The sequence below is a fragment of the Medicago truncatula genome, chromosome 8, assembly GCF_003473485.1.
Source record: "Medicago truncatula cultivar Jemalong A17 chromosome 8, MtrunA17r5.0-ANR, whole genome shotgun sequence".
Taxonomy (NCBI): domain Eukaryota; kingdom Viridiplantae; phylum Streptophyta; class Magnoliopsida; order Fabales; family Fabaceae; genus Medicago; species Medicago truncatula.
The window spans coordinates 22,951,649-22,968,761 of record NC_053049.1 but is presented as its reverse complement, the minus strand read 5'-3'; the positions used below and the strand labels follow the sequence as shown (position 1 = coordinate 22,968,761).

Below are 17,113 nucleotides of genomic sequence, written 5' to 3'. Positions count from 1 at the left end.
TTTGCAAAAGCACTTAAAAACCACTTTTACTCAAAAACTCGTTTTCTTCCCAAAACGATTTCTCTCCAAAACCAAGTGATTAAAACAGAAAATCATACCATCCTAATTCATTCTAACAACTTCCTTATCTCATTCAACATCATCAAAATCAAACTTCTTCTTTATCAACTCATTTTACAAAACCACCAACAACAACTCATTTTCTCAACAACAATCATGATATATGAACACCCAAGCCATAATTCATGATCAACAACATATCTCAGCAACAACATCAATTGAAACTTGATTCACATCCCAATTCCACAACAACATGTCATAAGTCATCAATTAAGCATAATTTCACAACAACCCATTTTCATACATTATGAACATGTTATTTCATCACCAACAATTCATTTATCATTCAATTAACATACTCAAACTTATCACCAAAACAAGAGCACGAAAGTTAGAGATTGGGTTCATATGAATTCTCACTCAATTAAGCACTTTTTCATACAAACCAAGAAAAATTGCAAACAAACAATTATGATTATGATGAAGACTAACCCCCTTACCTTAGGTTATGATCAATTCAAACTTGAGCTTCACTTTAGCTCTTAATTCTCCAATCTTCAAGTTTTCCCCCTTTGCTAACCCTTGTTCTTCCTTTCACCCACTTTCTCTCTCTACCTCTCTCTAACTTTGTGAAATGAAATGAATGAATGAATTTCTCTCCAAGTTTAGGTTTAGGTATGCTACAACTCAATTGGGCTCAATTCTAGACCCTAGTGGGCTTAACCCATTCTAACATAATTCTATGCACTATACGGTAATTACTAACAACGGTAAAACATAACCAACGGTCACTAACAGTAAAAACTAATCACTACACTAGAACTTAGTAAAATAAGGGTTCTCACTTAATATGAAAATAATTCTCACCAAAATTACCATTTTACCCTTACCCGCCAAATGACCAAAATACCTTTCTAATACGGTAATCCATGTAAATGCACCCGATGACAATAAAATACACACAATCACAATTAATCATACACAAACACATAATAAAAGTAATTAAAATAAATCTAACTAAAAATTGGGTTTTAGTTTATTTTTTGTTTGATTCTAATTTGTTAATTTTATTACAGAAGACAGAAGATTATAGAGCAGAGAAAGTCACTTCCTATTGCTTCGGGTATTTAATTTGTTTGATTTTTTGTGTTTTGAATGTTCTTACTTTCATATTTATCATGTGTGACCGCTGGCATTGTTTTTATTGTAGTTGAGAAGAGATTAATTGAAGAGGTTCACAAGAATGATATTTTGATTGTTGTTGGTGAAACTGGAAGTGGAAAAACTACACGTAGGTTACATCTTATCCTATTAATTAACGTGTTTATGATCATATCGTTTATAGTTTAGGGTATGTTTGGATTTACTCGCATAAGCACTTGTGAGTTGTGAGAATGTTTGAGAGTTTTTATGAAAACAACAAATAACATGTTCATAAGCTGTTTTTAGCTTATTTCCATAAGTTCTCTAGGATAGATTATGAAAACAGCTTATAGCTTATATGAAAACAATTTGGCTTTGTTTTATCTTTTGTTTTAAAAATAATTTATGTTGTATGATAAGTGCTTATGTGATACACACTTAATTTAGCTGTTTATTCAAACATGCCTTAGGTTTTTAAGAGAAGAAACGAAAAAAGGAAGTTTAGAGAGAGCAGATTCTTGCTGTATTTATGTTTATTGCATTGTATTGTGTAGAGATTCCACAATTTTTATTTCATGCTGGATTTTGCCACGACGGGAAAGTTGTTGGGATAACTCAGCCGAGACGTGTTGCTGCTATCACTGTGGCCAAGCGTGTTGCTGAAGAATGTGGTTGTGAGTTGGGCCAAAAGGTTGGGTACTCTGTTAGATTTGATGATTCTACTTCCAACTCAACAAGGATCAAATATATGACAGATGGGTTGCTTCTGAGGTACAACTTTTTTGTAGCTTTGATTTCTGGGAGTGTTTCCTATCAAGACATGATACTCTAATTTTTTTTTTCTTTCATTCTTGATGTCAGACTATAAAAAATAGCATACCACTTTTTTTTAAATCAATTGTATTTAACGACGGGTGAGTAACATCCCCTTCCCCGTCGTTGATGCAGGTTTGAGATAGTTACAAGATTTGAAGTAGTTAAGGAGGTTTCAGATTAAATATTTTCTTTTTCATGGTTTGTATTTGTAAGTACTGTTTTTCTTATGGTAAAGTTAATAAGCATTTTCTACTTGTGTTTACAGGGAGGCATTGTTGGATCCTTATCTTTCTAAGTATTCTGTTATAATTGTCGATGAAGCACACGAGAGAACTGTCCACACTGATGTCTTGATGGGCTTGCTAAAAAATGTGCAACTTGCTCGGTCAAATTCTATCAAAGATGGTCGGAACCTTAATAATGAGAACAAGAATACAAATGGTTTCATGTTGTTGGATAAAGATAATGGCCAGAATGGAAGTTCTCTTAGAAAAGACCACCACAAAAAGAGTTCTCCATTGAAGTTAATCATCATGTCTGCAAGTCTTGATGCTCGCACCTTCTCTGAGTACTTTGGTGGTGCCAAAGCTGTTCACATCCAAGGGAGACAGTTTCCTGTGGATGTATTTTATACTCGTCATCCAGAAACAGATTATGTAGATGCTGCCTTGATAACGATTTTCCAGGTCATTGGTTTAATCAGTGCATGTAAGAATTTAATAACGTGGTTTAACTTATTTTATTGTAAGACACCTTAGATCCTAATGCCCCTCAGTCTTAGGACAGTAATTCTGTGTATGCATTTATGGTACATGTTTGTGCATTGCATCAGTCATTCAGCCATACTGCTGTTAATACACACACTGACACACAGATTAGATTATAACATCGCGGCGATGGCTGAGAAGTTAAGTTCATATTGTTATACCCTGATTTTGGACCTAAAAATACTCATTCAAATTTATTTTCTACTACTAATAATTGTCAATTTACTGTTGTTTTACTCTGAATCTTTACTCTCTTTTCATCTGCCTATTTTACTATCTCAGTCTCAAAATATGTTCAATCATGATTTTCTTGCGTAAAACTATCCAAAGTGTCTTTCTTGCCTTGCAAGTCATTTGAAAAACTCTCTGAATCATTGCATTACTTTTCTTGCATTTTATTTCAAAAATCATACAAAAAGGGTATTTTGGTCATTTCCTGCAGTGGAACCCATTTTTGTCCTTGTAACTGTCTCTGAGTCTTTTTAACTTGTCTGTACAAATCACTGTTGAATTTCTGTTTAAAAGTCATTTCAAAAATTGCATCTAAGTCAGTTCAAAAACAGGTGTCACCATCTCATTGATCCGGAATCACACATGGCAGCCTATAAAAGGTGCACAAATCCACAGAGACCCATACATCACACGCCACCTCAACAAACAGAATCACAGTTTTCTCTCTACATTCAGTTAGATCAAAAACTCAGAAAATCACCAAGAACGTGAAGAACAAAACTCAAACCCTAAATTTCCAGAACCACAATTCAATACCAAATTCAGGGAATCTTTCGCAATTCTCAGAGATTCATCACTGAATCTTCATCATCGAATTGGTTTCCTTCGCAATTCAAGGTGCGAATTCGCCATTGGCAAACTCAAGCACCGATCACGAAGGAATCAGTGAGAAGAAGAAGAGAAAGAAGACGAAGAAGATTGAACCAGCGAAGAAGAAGAAGAACCGATTTATTTTCGGATTCAAATCCAAAAAATCAACAAACAGAATCAAGTTCAAGTGTTTCCGGAGATCTTCGCTCAAAATCTCCAATTGAAACCACAGGTAAACACACAAACTTCCTCTTTCTTGCTTAAGAACAATAACAAGAACGAATCAATGTAGATCTTTAAAGTTTCAAAGAGTTTCGTTCGAAAAAAACTAAAAACCTAAAAAATATTTTCAAAACCGTAAAAGAGTTTTTTAGATCTACGTTGATTCAAGCTCTATTTGTGAAAACCAATGCCAGATTCGTGCTTAGAATAAATAAACGAAGAGTTTGATGTAAAATTTTCGAAGTTCTGGTGAGATTAGAGGTTGCCGGAAACCTGGAGATCTCGCCGGAGAAGATGAAGTTTCCGGCGGATCTATGAAGATTCCGGCCGAACTTCATCATCTCCGGCCGCTCAATCCAGAAGCCGGCGGAGGAAAGGAAGAGAGAGGCGAGAGCTTCTCTCACTAGGATGAGAGAAGAGAGAGAAAGAACATAGAAGAATGATTAAACCGGTGTTAGCATGCTTTTATAGACCCCTAGACCGGACCGGTTCAAGACCGGTCCAATCCCTTGCAATCCTGAGCGTTGGATCTAGGGTTTTTCCCCCTGGATCAATCCAACGCTCCCTCTGTATCCAGGCCTTAGGTTTTGGGCTTGGGCCTCCTTTTGCGCAATCCTTTTGTTTCTTGTCAATTTCTTGCTATTTGCACCTTGCTGTCTTGCTATCTGAACCCCCTGCTTGTCCAATTTTCTTGCAAAAAATTCCTAAAAAATTCCTATATGTTTCTTGATGTATTTTTAATATTTTTGTGATGTTTTTACATGTCAAAAATTGATAGAAATATATGTGTATTTTTTTGATAGTTTTTTTTTTTAGTGGAATTTTGTGCAATTTTTACCACATTTTTGTTCATAATATTTTGATATATGACATGGATGATTGATATGCAATTTTGTGTTGAATATGCTACTGTTTGTGTAATTACTTTACTGTTTTTGATGTGATTTGTTAGTTTCTTGTGTTGCAAGTATTGTATTTCTTTTCATGTTTTGGTTATTGTTGTCATTTTTTACCGTTTCGCCTCGTAATTCTTTGCTTACTTTTCTTACCATTTTACACCTTATTTTACTAACATTTTATTTCTTGTTTCATTCACCTCATAAGCATTCTATCATTTCATCTCCATTTCTTATAGTTTAGGTATTTTACCATTCATTTCTATGTTAAAATTGGCATGTAAATTTTGGTAGTTTCAATTTCCTTTTTAATTTCTTGCAAGACCATAGAATGTAAACTAGGGCCAATGTAACGACAATGGACTCTAATGATGTACACCGACACAAGCACCGACACGCACACACGTTGTATGTTGATTTACCGCTTTAGATGTATGCTTAGGAAACGCGATACTTAGAAAAATATCAATTTTCCAAAATAAGTAAATCCCATCACTTGAAATTTTTTTCCTAATAAACCTTGGAGTCAAAACTCCATTGAATTTTCCCTTTATTTTCTTAAGAAAAACTCAAATGAACTCTAATTCCAACTTAGACATTTTTTAATAATAATTGAACCAACCATTCACCATTTTCTCCTCTCATGCCTTTACGACCTCTTTCTCTTCTTCAAAACCATTTTCCAAAACTTAAAATCAATTGAAGCACACAAAAACACTTGTAAAAGAGAACTACATGGAATTTTGATCCCTTAAAAGGGTATGTAGGCAAGAGGTCAAAACCTCTCCAAGTCCAATAAAATAAAAATCCAAACACTCCTCCCCCCATTCTTAACATAAACAATTTCCTTTTTTAATAAATAGCATTAAAAATAAAGCGTAGACATAAAACTAGGAAAACGGTTCCTATAGAGTACTATAGTCATTGCGGGTGCCTAACACCTTCCCGTAACGAAAACGACCCCCGAACTTAGAATTTCTAAGGGTTTTCTCAATTTTGCCCTTCCCAAGAAAAAATAGAGAATATCAAAGATTGAAAGGTTCAAGCCTAATTAATGACTTGATACCCCAAAATCGTGATAACAGAAATGGCGACTTCACTGGGGATTTTATTTAAGCGGGTCACACCTAGTTTTCCGTAGTTTATGTTTACGCTTTGTTTTATTGCTTATATATGTGAATACTTGTTTATTTTCATTTAACGTGTGGGGTGAGAATATCAAAGTCCTATACCCGGGCTGAGTGAACTTATGAATAGGTAGAGATATAATCGACAATTCGATCTGAGGGTTGCCTCGTGTATTGGGTTATGCGATCAATCTCACATAGCTGAGGCATTTTGGAGGCGATGTTGTCGGCGTGTGTTGTCATGCTTAGGCACTTTGCTTTCAATTGTTCGACGATGCTATGGACCGTAGTTACCAAACCCATCCCTGGCCTTTTTTAGGATGTAGTGCGGTGGCTAAATTGAGTGTTGTCTCAAGTTTTAGTCGTCACGCGATACTACACTCAAACTAGACCTTCTTGCGAATAAACATGGAACGGACGTTGTCCCGTGATACCATGATATACGTAGGAGAGGTTGCAGTTTGGGAACTTAATTAGAACCTTGGTTACTATTATCCTAAGCCTTAGTTTTACCGGACACCGTGTCCACCCGTGGCTCCTTGACCATGAATCTCAACCCACCTTGTTTTCCCCATAATTGAAAAAAAAAAAATCATGCATACACGCATTCATGCATAATTTTTTTCATGCATTCATCGAAGGATTAGGCAAATTAAAAACTTTGTAAACATTACAGGTATGAAGAAGACTAATTCCTACAAGTTCAAGGAGGTTGATTTGGTTAGTTTGAGAGAATTGGCACTCAAGGTTATGAATCAAACAGGTTTCCGACTCCGATATGGTGGTTTGCTTACTATTCTCCGGACCAATGTTGAAGAGAAGCTAGTGCACACTCTAGTGCAATTCTATGACCCGAGCTTCCGTTGCTTCACTCTCCCGGATTTCCAGTTAGTCCCTACTCTTGAGGCTTATTCCTACTTGTTAGATTCACCTATAGCTGAGAAAACGCCTTTCACCGGTCCCGGGACTTCTCTTACTCCTTTGGTTATTGCTAAAGACCTCTATCTCAAGACTTTCGATGTCTCCAATCATCTTACTACCAAGTCTCACATCTGAGGGTTCACCTCAAAGTATCTACTTGAGCGGGCTAATCTCAAAACCACTTGTCAAGACACACTCGAGGCTATTCTTGCATTACTTATCTATGGGCTCATTCTCTTTTCGAATCTCGACAACTTTGTGGATATGAATGCTATTGAGATCTTCCATTCCAAGAATCTGGTTCCTACCTTGCTAGCTGACACATACCACGCTATCCATGATCGAACTCTCAAAGGTCGTGGGTACATCCTTTGCTGCGTACCTCTCCTATATAGGTGGTTTATTTCTCACCTTCCGAGTTCTTTCCATGACAACTCGGAGAATTGGTCTTACTCACAACGGATTATGGCCCTCACTCCTAATGAGGTGGTCTGGCTCACTCCCGCCGCTCAGGTTAAGGAAATCATTACCGGTTGTGGGGATTTTCTCAATGTACCTCTTCTTGGTACCCGTGGGGGAATCAACTACAATCTTGAACTTGCTATGAGACAATTTGGGTTCCCAATGAAGGCAAAGCCCATTAATCTTGCTACATCTCCAGAATTCTTCTACTATTCGAATGCCCCCACCGGACAAAGGGAGGCTTTCATAGACGCTTGGTCCAAAGTTCGTAGGAAGAATGTGAAACATTTGGGTGTGAGATCCGGTATTGCTCATGAGGCCTATACTCAGTGGGTAATAGATTAAGCTGAAGAGATTGGTATGCCTACCCTGCTATGAGACATGTGTCTGCATCTGCTCCATCTATACCTTTACCTCTACCCCCCACAACTCAGGAGATGTATCAGGAGCATCTAGCCATGGAGAGTCGTGAGAAGCAGATGTGGAAAGTCCGATACAATGAAGCTGAGAATCTAATCATGACTTTGGATGGTAAGGATGAGCAAAAAACTCATGAAAACCTAATGTTGAAGAAAGAGTTGGCTAAGGTCCGAAGGGAACTTGAAGAAAAAGATGAGTTGCTTATGCGGGACTCCAAGAGAGCTAGAGGACGACGTGATTTCTACGCTAGATACTGCGGTTCAGATTCAGAGTCCGAGGATCATCCCACCACTTCCTATGCTTGAGAGTTTTATTTGCCTGTATTGCTAAAATTTTAAAGTCTTCCCTTGGCTTAGTACTTCAAAGGGATTCACCTTGTAAAAACTTCGTTTTGCTTTGCTTGTTTAATATTGTTTACAAAGTTCCTAATTTGTCTGAAAAACCCTTCGATGACAAAAAAAAAAAGCTTTTTGCATTTGCATTTGTACATATCATGCATCATATGCATCATTCATCAGTCACAAAAGGTTTCCAAGTGCTCACTGCCTCCTGGTTCTTCTGCCACAGTTTGAAAGGTGGCTCGTGCTCGGAAAGTCTACGAACCTGACAGAATCCATCGGACTAGATCATACAGAAAGAAGAATTTGGTAGCTATGGAAGAAGAAAATGCTCAGCTCCGTACCGAGTTACCTTCTCTGAGGGAGGAATTGGCCAAGGCCAACGACACCATGACTGCTCTGCTAGCCGCCCAAGAACAATCAGCCACAGCTATCCCTGTAGCCAAAGCTATCCCTATAGCTACAAGTGTGATCCCAACTGCATCTACTGACGCTCGCTTCGCTATGCCAACTGGGTTTCCTTATGGACTTCCACCGTTTTTCACTCCTAGTACTGCAGCAGGCACTTCTGGTACCGCTAACAGTGGCCCGATTCTTGGGGCGAACTTGGCCTCTGTCAATACTACTTTGACTCAAGCAACGGCCACTGTCACTAAGCCCATTATGCATGCCATATCTCAAGGTGTTAACATCAACGCGCATCACGGAAGCATCCCCGTGATTAGAACCATGGAAGAAAGGATGGAGGAACTTGCTAAAGAACTCCGTCGTGAAATCAAAGCTAACCGGGGAAGTAGTGATATTGTTAACACTCATGATCTTTGCTTGGTACCAAAGGTGGACGTCCCCAAGAAGTTCAAGGTCCTAGAGTTCGACCGATACAATGGGCTGACTTGTCCCCAGAACCACATTATCAAGTATGTCCGAAAGATGGGTAACTACTCAGACAATGATTCGCTCATGATTCACTGCTTCCAAGATAGCTTAATGGAAGACGCTGCAGAATGGTATACTAGCTTGAGCAAAGATGACGTTCATACCTTTGATGAATTAGCCGCTGCTTCCAAAAGCCACTTTGGGTTTAATACCAGGTTGAAACCAAACAGGGAATTTCTCAGATCCCTCTCCCAAAAGAAAGATGAAAGCTTCCGCGAGTATGCACAGAGATGGAGGGGGGAAGCTGCCCGCATCACTCCCGCTCTTGATGAAGAAGAGATGACTCAGACATTCCTGAAGACTTTGAAAAAGGATTATGTCGAAAGAATGATCATTGCTGCTCCAAATAACTTCTCTGAGATGGTCACCATGGGGACTCGTCTAGAAGAAGCTGTCAGATAAGGCATTATTGTATTCGAGAAAGTTGAATCCTCCGTAAATGCATCAAAGAGGTACGGTAACGGTCATCATAAGAAGAAAGAAACAGAAGTAGGGATGGTATCTGCCGGAGCTGGTCAATCCATGGCTACTGTTGCCCCTATTAATGTGCCCAGTTACCTCCGCCGTACCCGTATACGCAATACTCTCAGCATCCCTTCTTTCCACCATTCTATCATCAGTATCCTTTGCCGTCGGGTCAACCTCAGGTACCCGTTAATGCCGTCGTTCAGCAAATGCAACAACAGCCACCAGCTCAACAGCAACAGCAGCAACAAGCTAGACCTACCTTTCCTCCGATACCAATGCTATATGCAGAGTTACTCCCGACTCAACTTCTCAGAGGGCACTGCACAACCAGACAGGGCAAGCCTCTACCTGATCCGTTGCCTCCTAGGTTCCGTTCCGACCTCAAGTGTGATTTCCATCAAGGTGCTCTGGGTCATGATGTTGAAGGATGCTATGCTTTCAAGTACATTGTGAAAAAGCTCATTGATCAGGGAAAGTTGACCTTTGAGAATAATGTCCCTCATGTCCTCGACAATCCTCTTCCGAATCACGCTGCTATGAACATGATTGAGGTATATGAGGAAGCTCCCAGACTTAATGTTCGTAATGTTGCAACTCCTCTGGTGCCACTACACATCAAGCTATGCCAAGCCTCTTTGTTTGACCATGATCATGCCAGTTGCCCGGAATGCTTCCGTAATCCTTTAGGTTGCCACGTTGTTCGAAATGACATCCAGAGCTTGATGAACGAAAATTATTTGACTGTCAGCGATGTCTGTGTGATTGTGCCAGTCTTTCTTGATCCGCCCGTCAAGAGCATGCCTTCGAAAGAGAATGTTGAGCCTCTAGTGATAAGGCTGCCCGGACCAGTACCTTATACTTCAGAAAAGGCTATCCCTTACAAGTACAATGCTACCATGATTGAGAACGGAGTAGAAGTGCCTCTGGCATCCTTGGCCATGGTGAGCAACATCGCCGAAGGAACTACAGCAGCGCTGAGAAGCGGAAGGGTCCGTCCACCGTTGTTCCAAAAGAAAACAGCTACACCTACCACCCCACCCATTGACAAAGCAACTTTGACCGATGTTTCTCCTGTTACTAAGGATGCGAGCCTACCAAGCCAGTCTATAGAGGAGTCCAATCTGGATGAGATCTTGAGGTTAATCAAGAGAAGTGACTACAAGATTGTGGATCAGCTGCTGCAAACCGCATCAAAGATATCTGTCCTGTCACTACTCCTGAGTTCCGAAGCCCATAGGAATACTCTGTTAAAAGTGTTGGAACAAGCCTATGTTGATCATGAGGTCACCGTGGATCGCTTCGGCAGCATAGTTGGAAATATTACTGCTTGCAATAACCTGTGGTTCAGTGAGGAGGAGCTGCCTGAAGTAGGAAAATATCACAAACTGGCTTTACATATCTCTGGGAATTGCATATCCGACATGCTAGCAAACGTGTTGGTGGACACCGGCTCATCCCTGAATGTGATGCCTAAATCGACTCTGGATCAGTTGAGCTATCGGAAGACTCTTTTGAGGAGAAGTACTTTTCTGGTAAAAGCCTTTGACGGATCCCGTAAGAATGTTCTTGGGGAGATAGATCTGCCAATGACTATCGGTCCTGAAACCTTTCTGATCATATTCCAGGTCATGGACATCAATGCTTCTTATAGCTGTCTCCTGGGAAGACCATGGATACACGATGCTGGCGCAGTAACCTCTACCCTGCATCAGAAATTGAAGTTTGTAAAGAATGGAAAGCTTGTTACAGTCCATGGAAAAGAGGCATATTTGGTTAGCCAGCTGTCATCTTTCTCTTGCATTGAAGCTGGATTTGCTGAAGGAACTGCCTTTCAAGGTTTGACTATTGAAGGTACAGAGCCTAAGAAGACTGGGACTGCTATGGCTTCTTTAAAAGACGCTCAGAAGGCTGTTCAGGAAGGACAGGCTGCTGGCTGGGGCAAGTTAATACAACTCCGCGAGAATAAGCACAAAGAAGGTCTCGGGTTTTCCCCAACTTCAGGTGCCTCCACAGGAACTTTCCATAGTGCTAGGTTTCTCAATGCAATTACTGAAGAGGCGACTGGATTTGGCCCTAGGCCTGTGTTTGTTATACCAGGAGGCATTGCGAGAGATTGGGATGCCATCGACATTCCTTCAATCATGCATGTTTTCGAGTAATGTGTCTTGTTGCTTAAGTGTTTTGTTTTTCAAAATAACAATCCTCTCGCTCTGCCCAAAGCGAAAGTGATATTTTCTGTAAGGGCATGTTTGTTTCGGCATCGCCGTTATTAATAAAAATCGTCGTTTCTTTCACGACTTTTATTTTTAGTGCTTTTTCCTTGGAAATAATGGTAATGCCAGAAAAAACCAAAACATCTGTATTTTCTTATTAATTTCAAAAATCTGCATAAAAAACCTCTTTCTAAAATCGTCCAACCATTTTACGCAGATTAAGCCATGTTAAACCCGTTGGACACAGTAACCCTACGTTTCCTCCGAATTTTGAATTCCCGGTGTATGAAGCCGAGGATGAGAAAGATGATGACATACCATATGAGATCACTCGACTGCTCGAGCAAGAAAAGAAAGCCATTCAGCCTCACTAGGAAGAGATTGAGTTTATCAACCTAGGTACCGAGGAGAACAAGCGAGAGATCAAGGTCGGTGCTGCTCTAGAGGAAGGGGTTAAAAAGAAGATCATCCAGCTCCTCCAAGAATACCCGAATATTTTTGCATGGTCGTACGAAGATATGCCAGGTCTAGATCCTAAGATTGTGGAACATCGGATCCCAACGAAGCCTGAATGTCCTCCCGTCAGGCAGAAATTGAGAAGGACTCATCCAGATATGGCTCTCAAGATTAAGAGTGAGGTTCAAAAGTAGATTGATGCGGGTTTCTCATGACAGTCGAGTATCCTGAATGGATTGCCAATATTGTACCTGTGCCAAAAAAGGATGGAAAAGTCCGGATGTGTGTTGACTTCAGAGACCTGAACAAAGCCAGTCCAAAAGACAACTTCCCATTACCTCATATTGATGTGATTGTTGACAATACTGCTCAGTCCAAGGTGTTCTCCTTCATGGATGGCTTCTCCGGTTACAATCAGATCAAAATGTCCCCTGAAGATAGAGAAAAGACGTCTTTTATCACCCCATGGGTACTTTCTGCTACAAAGTGATGCCGTTCGGCCTAATAAATGCTGGTGCTACCTACCAAAGAGGAATGACTACTCTGTTTCATGACATGATTCACAAAGAAGTCGAAATATATGTGGACGATATGATTGTGAAGTCAAAAGATGAGGAGCAACATGTCGAATACTTGACAAAAATGTTCGAAAGGTTGAAAAAGTACAAGCTTCGATTGAACCCTAACAAATGTACGTTCGGCGTCAGATCTAGAAAGTTACTAGGCTTCATTGTCAGCCAAAAGGGCATTGAAGTCGACCCTGATAAAGTCCGGGCCATCCGAGAAATGCCAGCTCCACTGACCGAGAAACAAGTCAGAGGTTTCCTCGGGCGATTGAATTACATCTCCCGATTCATATCTCATATGACCGCAACCTGCGGGCCGTTCTTCAAGCTACTCAGGAAGAATCAGCCTATTGTATGGAACGATGAATGCCAAGGATCTTTTGATAGCATCAAGAATTACCTGCTGGAACCACCTATCCTTGTCCCACCCGTGGAAGGAAGGCCTTTGATTATGTATTTGTCAGTGTTTAATGAATCTGTGGGATGCGTACTTGGTCAACAAGATGAGACTGGAAAGAAAGAACATGCTATCTACTATCTGAGCAAGAAGTTCACCGACTGTGAAACTCGGTATACGATGCTTGAAAAGACTTGTTGTGCTCTGGCCTGGGCCGCCAAACACCTGCGTCATTATTTGGTGAATCATACAACTTGGTTGATATCCAGAATGGATCCGATAAAGTATATCTTTGAGAAAGCTGCTGTTACTGGGAAGATTGCACGCTGGCAGATGCTCTTGTCTGAATATGATATTGTGTTCAAAATTCAAAAGGCAATCAAAGGTAGCATCCTTGCTGATCACCTTGCCTATCAACCGCTCGATGAGTATCAGCCGACTAAGTTCGATTTCCCCAATGAAGAGATCATGTATTTGAAATCAAAAGATTGCGATGAACCGTTGATTGGTGAAGGTCCAAATCCCAATAGCAAGTGGGGATTAGTCTTTGATGGTGCTGTGAATGCTTATGGTAAAGGAATCGGGGCAGTCATTGTATCTCCGCAGGGGCATCATATTCCTTTTACCGCCCGGATCCTGTTCGAATGTACAAACAATATGGCTGAGTAGGAAGCATGTATCTTTGGGATCGAGGAAGCAATTGACATGAGAATCAAACACCTCGACATCTATGGAGATTCTGCACTTGTCATCAACCAGATAAAGGGTGAATGGGAGACCCACCATGCCAAGCTGATTCCTTAACGTGATTACGCGAGACGTTTGCTGACATATTTTACAAAGGTCGAATTGCACCATATCCCTCGGGATGAGAATCAAATGGCTGATGCTCTCGCTACTCTATCCTCTATGTTTCGAGTAAACCATTGGAATGATGTGCCAATAATCAAAGTGCAACGCCTAGAAAGACCTTCTCATGTGTTTACTATTGAAGATATGATCAGTCGGGCTGACGAAAATGTGGTTGACAATAAACCCTAGTATTACGACATCAAGCAGTTCTTGCTAAGCCGTGAGTATCCACCGGGTGCTTCCAACAAAGACAAGAAGACTCTGAGAAGATTGGCTAGTAGGTTCTTATTAGATGGGGACATTTTGTACAAGAGAAACTACGACATGGTATTGTTAAGATGTGTTGATGAACACGAAGCAGAGCAGTGATGGGATAAAACCGCAAGTGCACGGTCTTACCGAAGTAGTATGAAAAGAGTATCGTTCCGACAGGGAGTTATGAATTCAATTAACTTTAGATAATGATTAGACTAAAGGTTTATAAGGTAGAAAGTTGTATTTTTATATATTTAAAAGAAAATAATAATAAAAGATAAAAGCCTTGGGGTTATTGGTTCATCCTAACGACAAGTCCTTCTCAAACCAAACTATTAAACTTATAACTTTATGTTAGACCTAATTTCTCAAGACAGTTTCTCTTTTGTTCCTCTAGCAACCAAGCCTATTTCGCTGACTTGATTACTATTAGATTTTGGTTCCTCTAACAACCAAGCCTATTTCGCTGACTTGATTGTTATTAGTTCCCTTGAAGATCGAAACTATATGTCTCAAAGATTGCAAAGCCTATTTCGCTGACTTTGCAATCCTTGTCTAAATTCACTTGTTCGAATATCGAAGCTCCACTTTCGTTTTATGAATTGATATTTGAGATGATGGATAAACAATTATCAAACCCTCCACTTTCGTTTCCACAGTTTGATAATGGTTGATCCATGTTAAAGCGGTGAATTTAGATAAGGAATTAGGGTTACATAAGATTAAGGTTTAAAGCTTGGTTTGATTAGGATTATGTCATTAGACTTATCCAACAATCCCAATACAAGAGAAGTCTACTCACTAATGTTCATCGTAGACAAGGGGAAGAAGAGAGAAAGCATAAAAGTAAATAACAATAAAGTAAAATGAACTTTTATTAGAAAGACAATTGTCACATATTGTATTCCAAGAAAAGATGAATATTTGTGATGGCTAGCTACTCTATTTATAGTACACAATTGACTTAAAATCTAAGCAAGTATAATCCAAGAATATTCCACGGTAGATTGTGCGCTAAAATAGAATAGCTTAGAGCCCAAGCAAAAGCAGCAAAAGGTCTTATGGAGGGTGGCACGGCCGTGCCAAGGCTAGCACGGGCCGTGCCAGGCTTCTGACTTGTGGGAGACATATTTTGTTTCCCAATCTTCATATTTTCGTGTCCAATCTGCTCCAAATCCCTTTCTTTTGCTCCAAGACTCAATCCATCCAATATTCTTCCCTGAAATATAATAAATTGCAATTTAAAGTAAACTATCCTAAAAAGGAAATAATACTAATATAAAAATATATAAAATCTAAATAAAACTAAACTAAAAAGCATATTAAAATAGTATATAAATGACTCATCAAACTCCCCCACACTTGAATCTTTGCTTGTCCTCAAGCAAAAGGCATAAACATAGTAGCACCAACAGTTATATCAAATGACAATTCAATTAAAGCACATGTCTCCTCAAGGGCTGAAATCCCAAATGTACACTAATCACAAACTCAAGCATTTCTTGTAATTTTTATTCAACCCAACGATCAAGTTTCAAGTGAGTGTGTGTGTGAAGTCCAACCCTTTTCTTGCTCCTGTATAAGATAGGCATTATGAGGAAACATGGTCTAATCTTAGCACTAAACCAACCAAGAAAGATTCCTTCTATAATTCATATAAGAGAGATGGGAGTATTTGAGAATCTTTGTTCTTTGCCATTTGCACATTTTAAGTTCTTTATTTAAGGAACAACATCTTCACGTAGGAGGTCGGAGGGCCTACCCCCTTCCCCAATCTAGATTCAATGGTATCCCTTAAAACATCATTTTCACCTAGGAAGTCGGAGGGCCTACCCCCTTCCCCAATCTAGATTCAATGATGCGTTTTAAAGTTTTTCCTCAAGATAACAATCATCTTCACGTAGGAAGTCGGAGGGCCTACCTCCTTCCCCAATCTAGATTCAATGATGAGATCTTGGAATTTATTTGGCTTTTTGGCTTTTTATGAACTCCCTTATACTAACTTATACTACTGGCATTTTGAGAATCTTTAAAGGTTAATGCACCACTAAGATTAAAACGCGTTTCCTTAAAATACCTATTCATACATTTACTCAAGGGAAGCAACTTTGTGTTTTTCTCATTGGAGAATTTTATTCACTTTAAAACAATATGTGGGTATATCAAGAAGACTTAAAACACAAGAGTTTGCTTTCATGTACAAGAATCAACAAAATAAGAGGAGACAATGAAAATTTTTGTGTCATGATATTTTCAATAAAAATTAGCTACTTAACCATGCCTTTTACAATAAAACAAAACAAAAGAATAAAGTTCAAGGGAGTTTGGAAACACTACGACTAAAGACACTTTATTAGGCTCCCCCCACACTTAGGAGAAGCATTGTCCTCAATGATTCAAAAGAAGAAGAAGAAGAAGAAGAAGAAGAAGAAGAGGATGAAGAAAGAAGAGAAGTAGAGAAGAGTAAAGGAAGAGGAGAGCTCACAATTTTATTGAAGTCCTTAAGGTGGACCTTGGAGGTGAAGATGTTGCATCATGTATCGGAACATTTGATTGTTTTATTCATTTATTTGATTGCCCCTTAGGACATCTTTTCTTAGCCCGATCATTTCAACACCTTGTCTTTGTTGCTCGGTGCATGTTCTTTGAACTTCGGTTTGCATCAATGCCTACCATTCATCATTATAGTTTCCACTGGCTTCTTGTTAATGGTGCAAGTTTGCACCTACCTCCTCTTCATCACCACCATCATCACCATCATTTTGTACCTGTGGGTTAGTACCAACATAAAGCAAATTTTCCACCACCTCCGGATTAGTAATGTCCGAATTAGGTAGAATAATCAAACAATTAGCTCTAATGATTCTCCATGCATATTGGTAATTGTGAGTAGGGTCATGGGTTTTAAGGAATGACAAAGTAGTATAAAAGTTTAGATAATAGTTCTCATCTATCCTCTTGATCCCTTGATTCATA

General features: G+C 39.4%; 1 protein-coding gene across 1 annotated transcript; it reads left to right on the top strand.

The window, feature by feature from the left end:
* The first annotated feature begins 245 nt into the window (after positions 1 to 245).
* Positions 246 to 2,779, top strand: LOC120577498 (pre-mRNA-splicing factor ATP-dependent RNA helicase DEAH10). The gene is made up of 5 exons (XM_039829054.1): positions 246 to 322; positions 1,137 to 1,183; positions 1,271 to 1,351; positions 1,758 to 1,974; positions 2,285 to 2,779. Exons 1-5 carry the CDS (start codon positions 246 to 248, stop codon positions 2,775 to 2,777), a joined length of 915 nt encoding a protein of 304 aa, XP_039684988.1. The 3' UTR covers positions 2,778 to 2,779.
* Positions 2,780 to 17,113: the final 14,334 nt, after the last annotated feature.

What these genes read in the sequence shown, in the direction of transcription:
- LOC120577498 (XM_039829054.1), top strand. Translation starts at nt 246, where the DNA reads ATGATCAACAACATATCTCAGCAACAACATCAATTGAAACTTGATTCA. An exon ending in GTCACTTCCTATTGCTTCGG is followed by an intron (nt 1,184 to 1,270) that starts GTATTTAATTTG and finishes TTTTTATTGTAG; the next exon opens with TTGAGAAGAGATTAATTGAA. An exon ending in ACAGATGGGTTGCTTCTGAG is followed by an intron (nt 1,975 to 2,284) that starts GTACAACTTTTT and finishes TTGTGTTTACAG; the next exon opens with GGAGGCATTGTTGGATCCTT.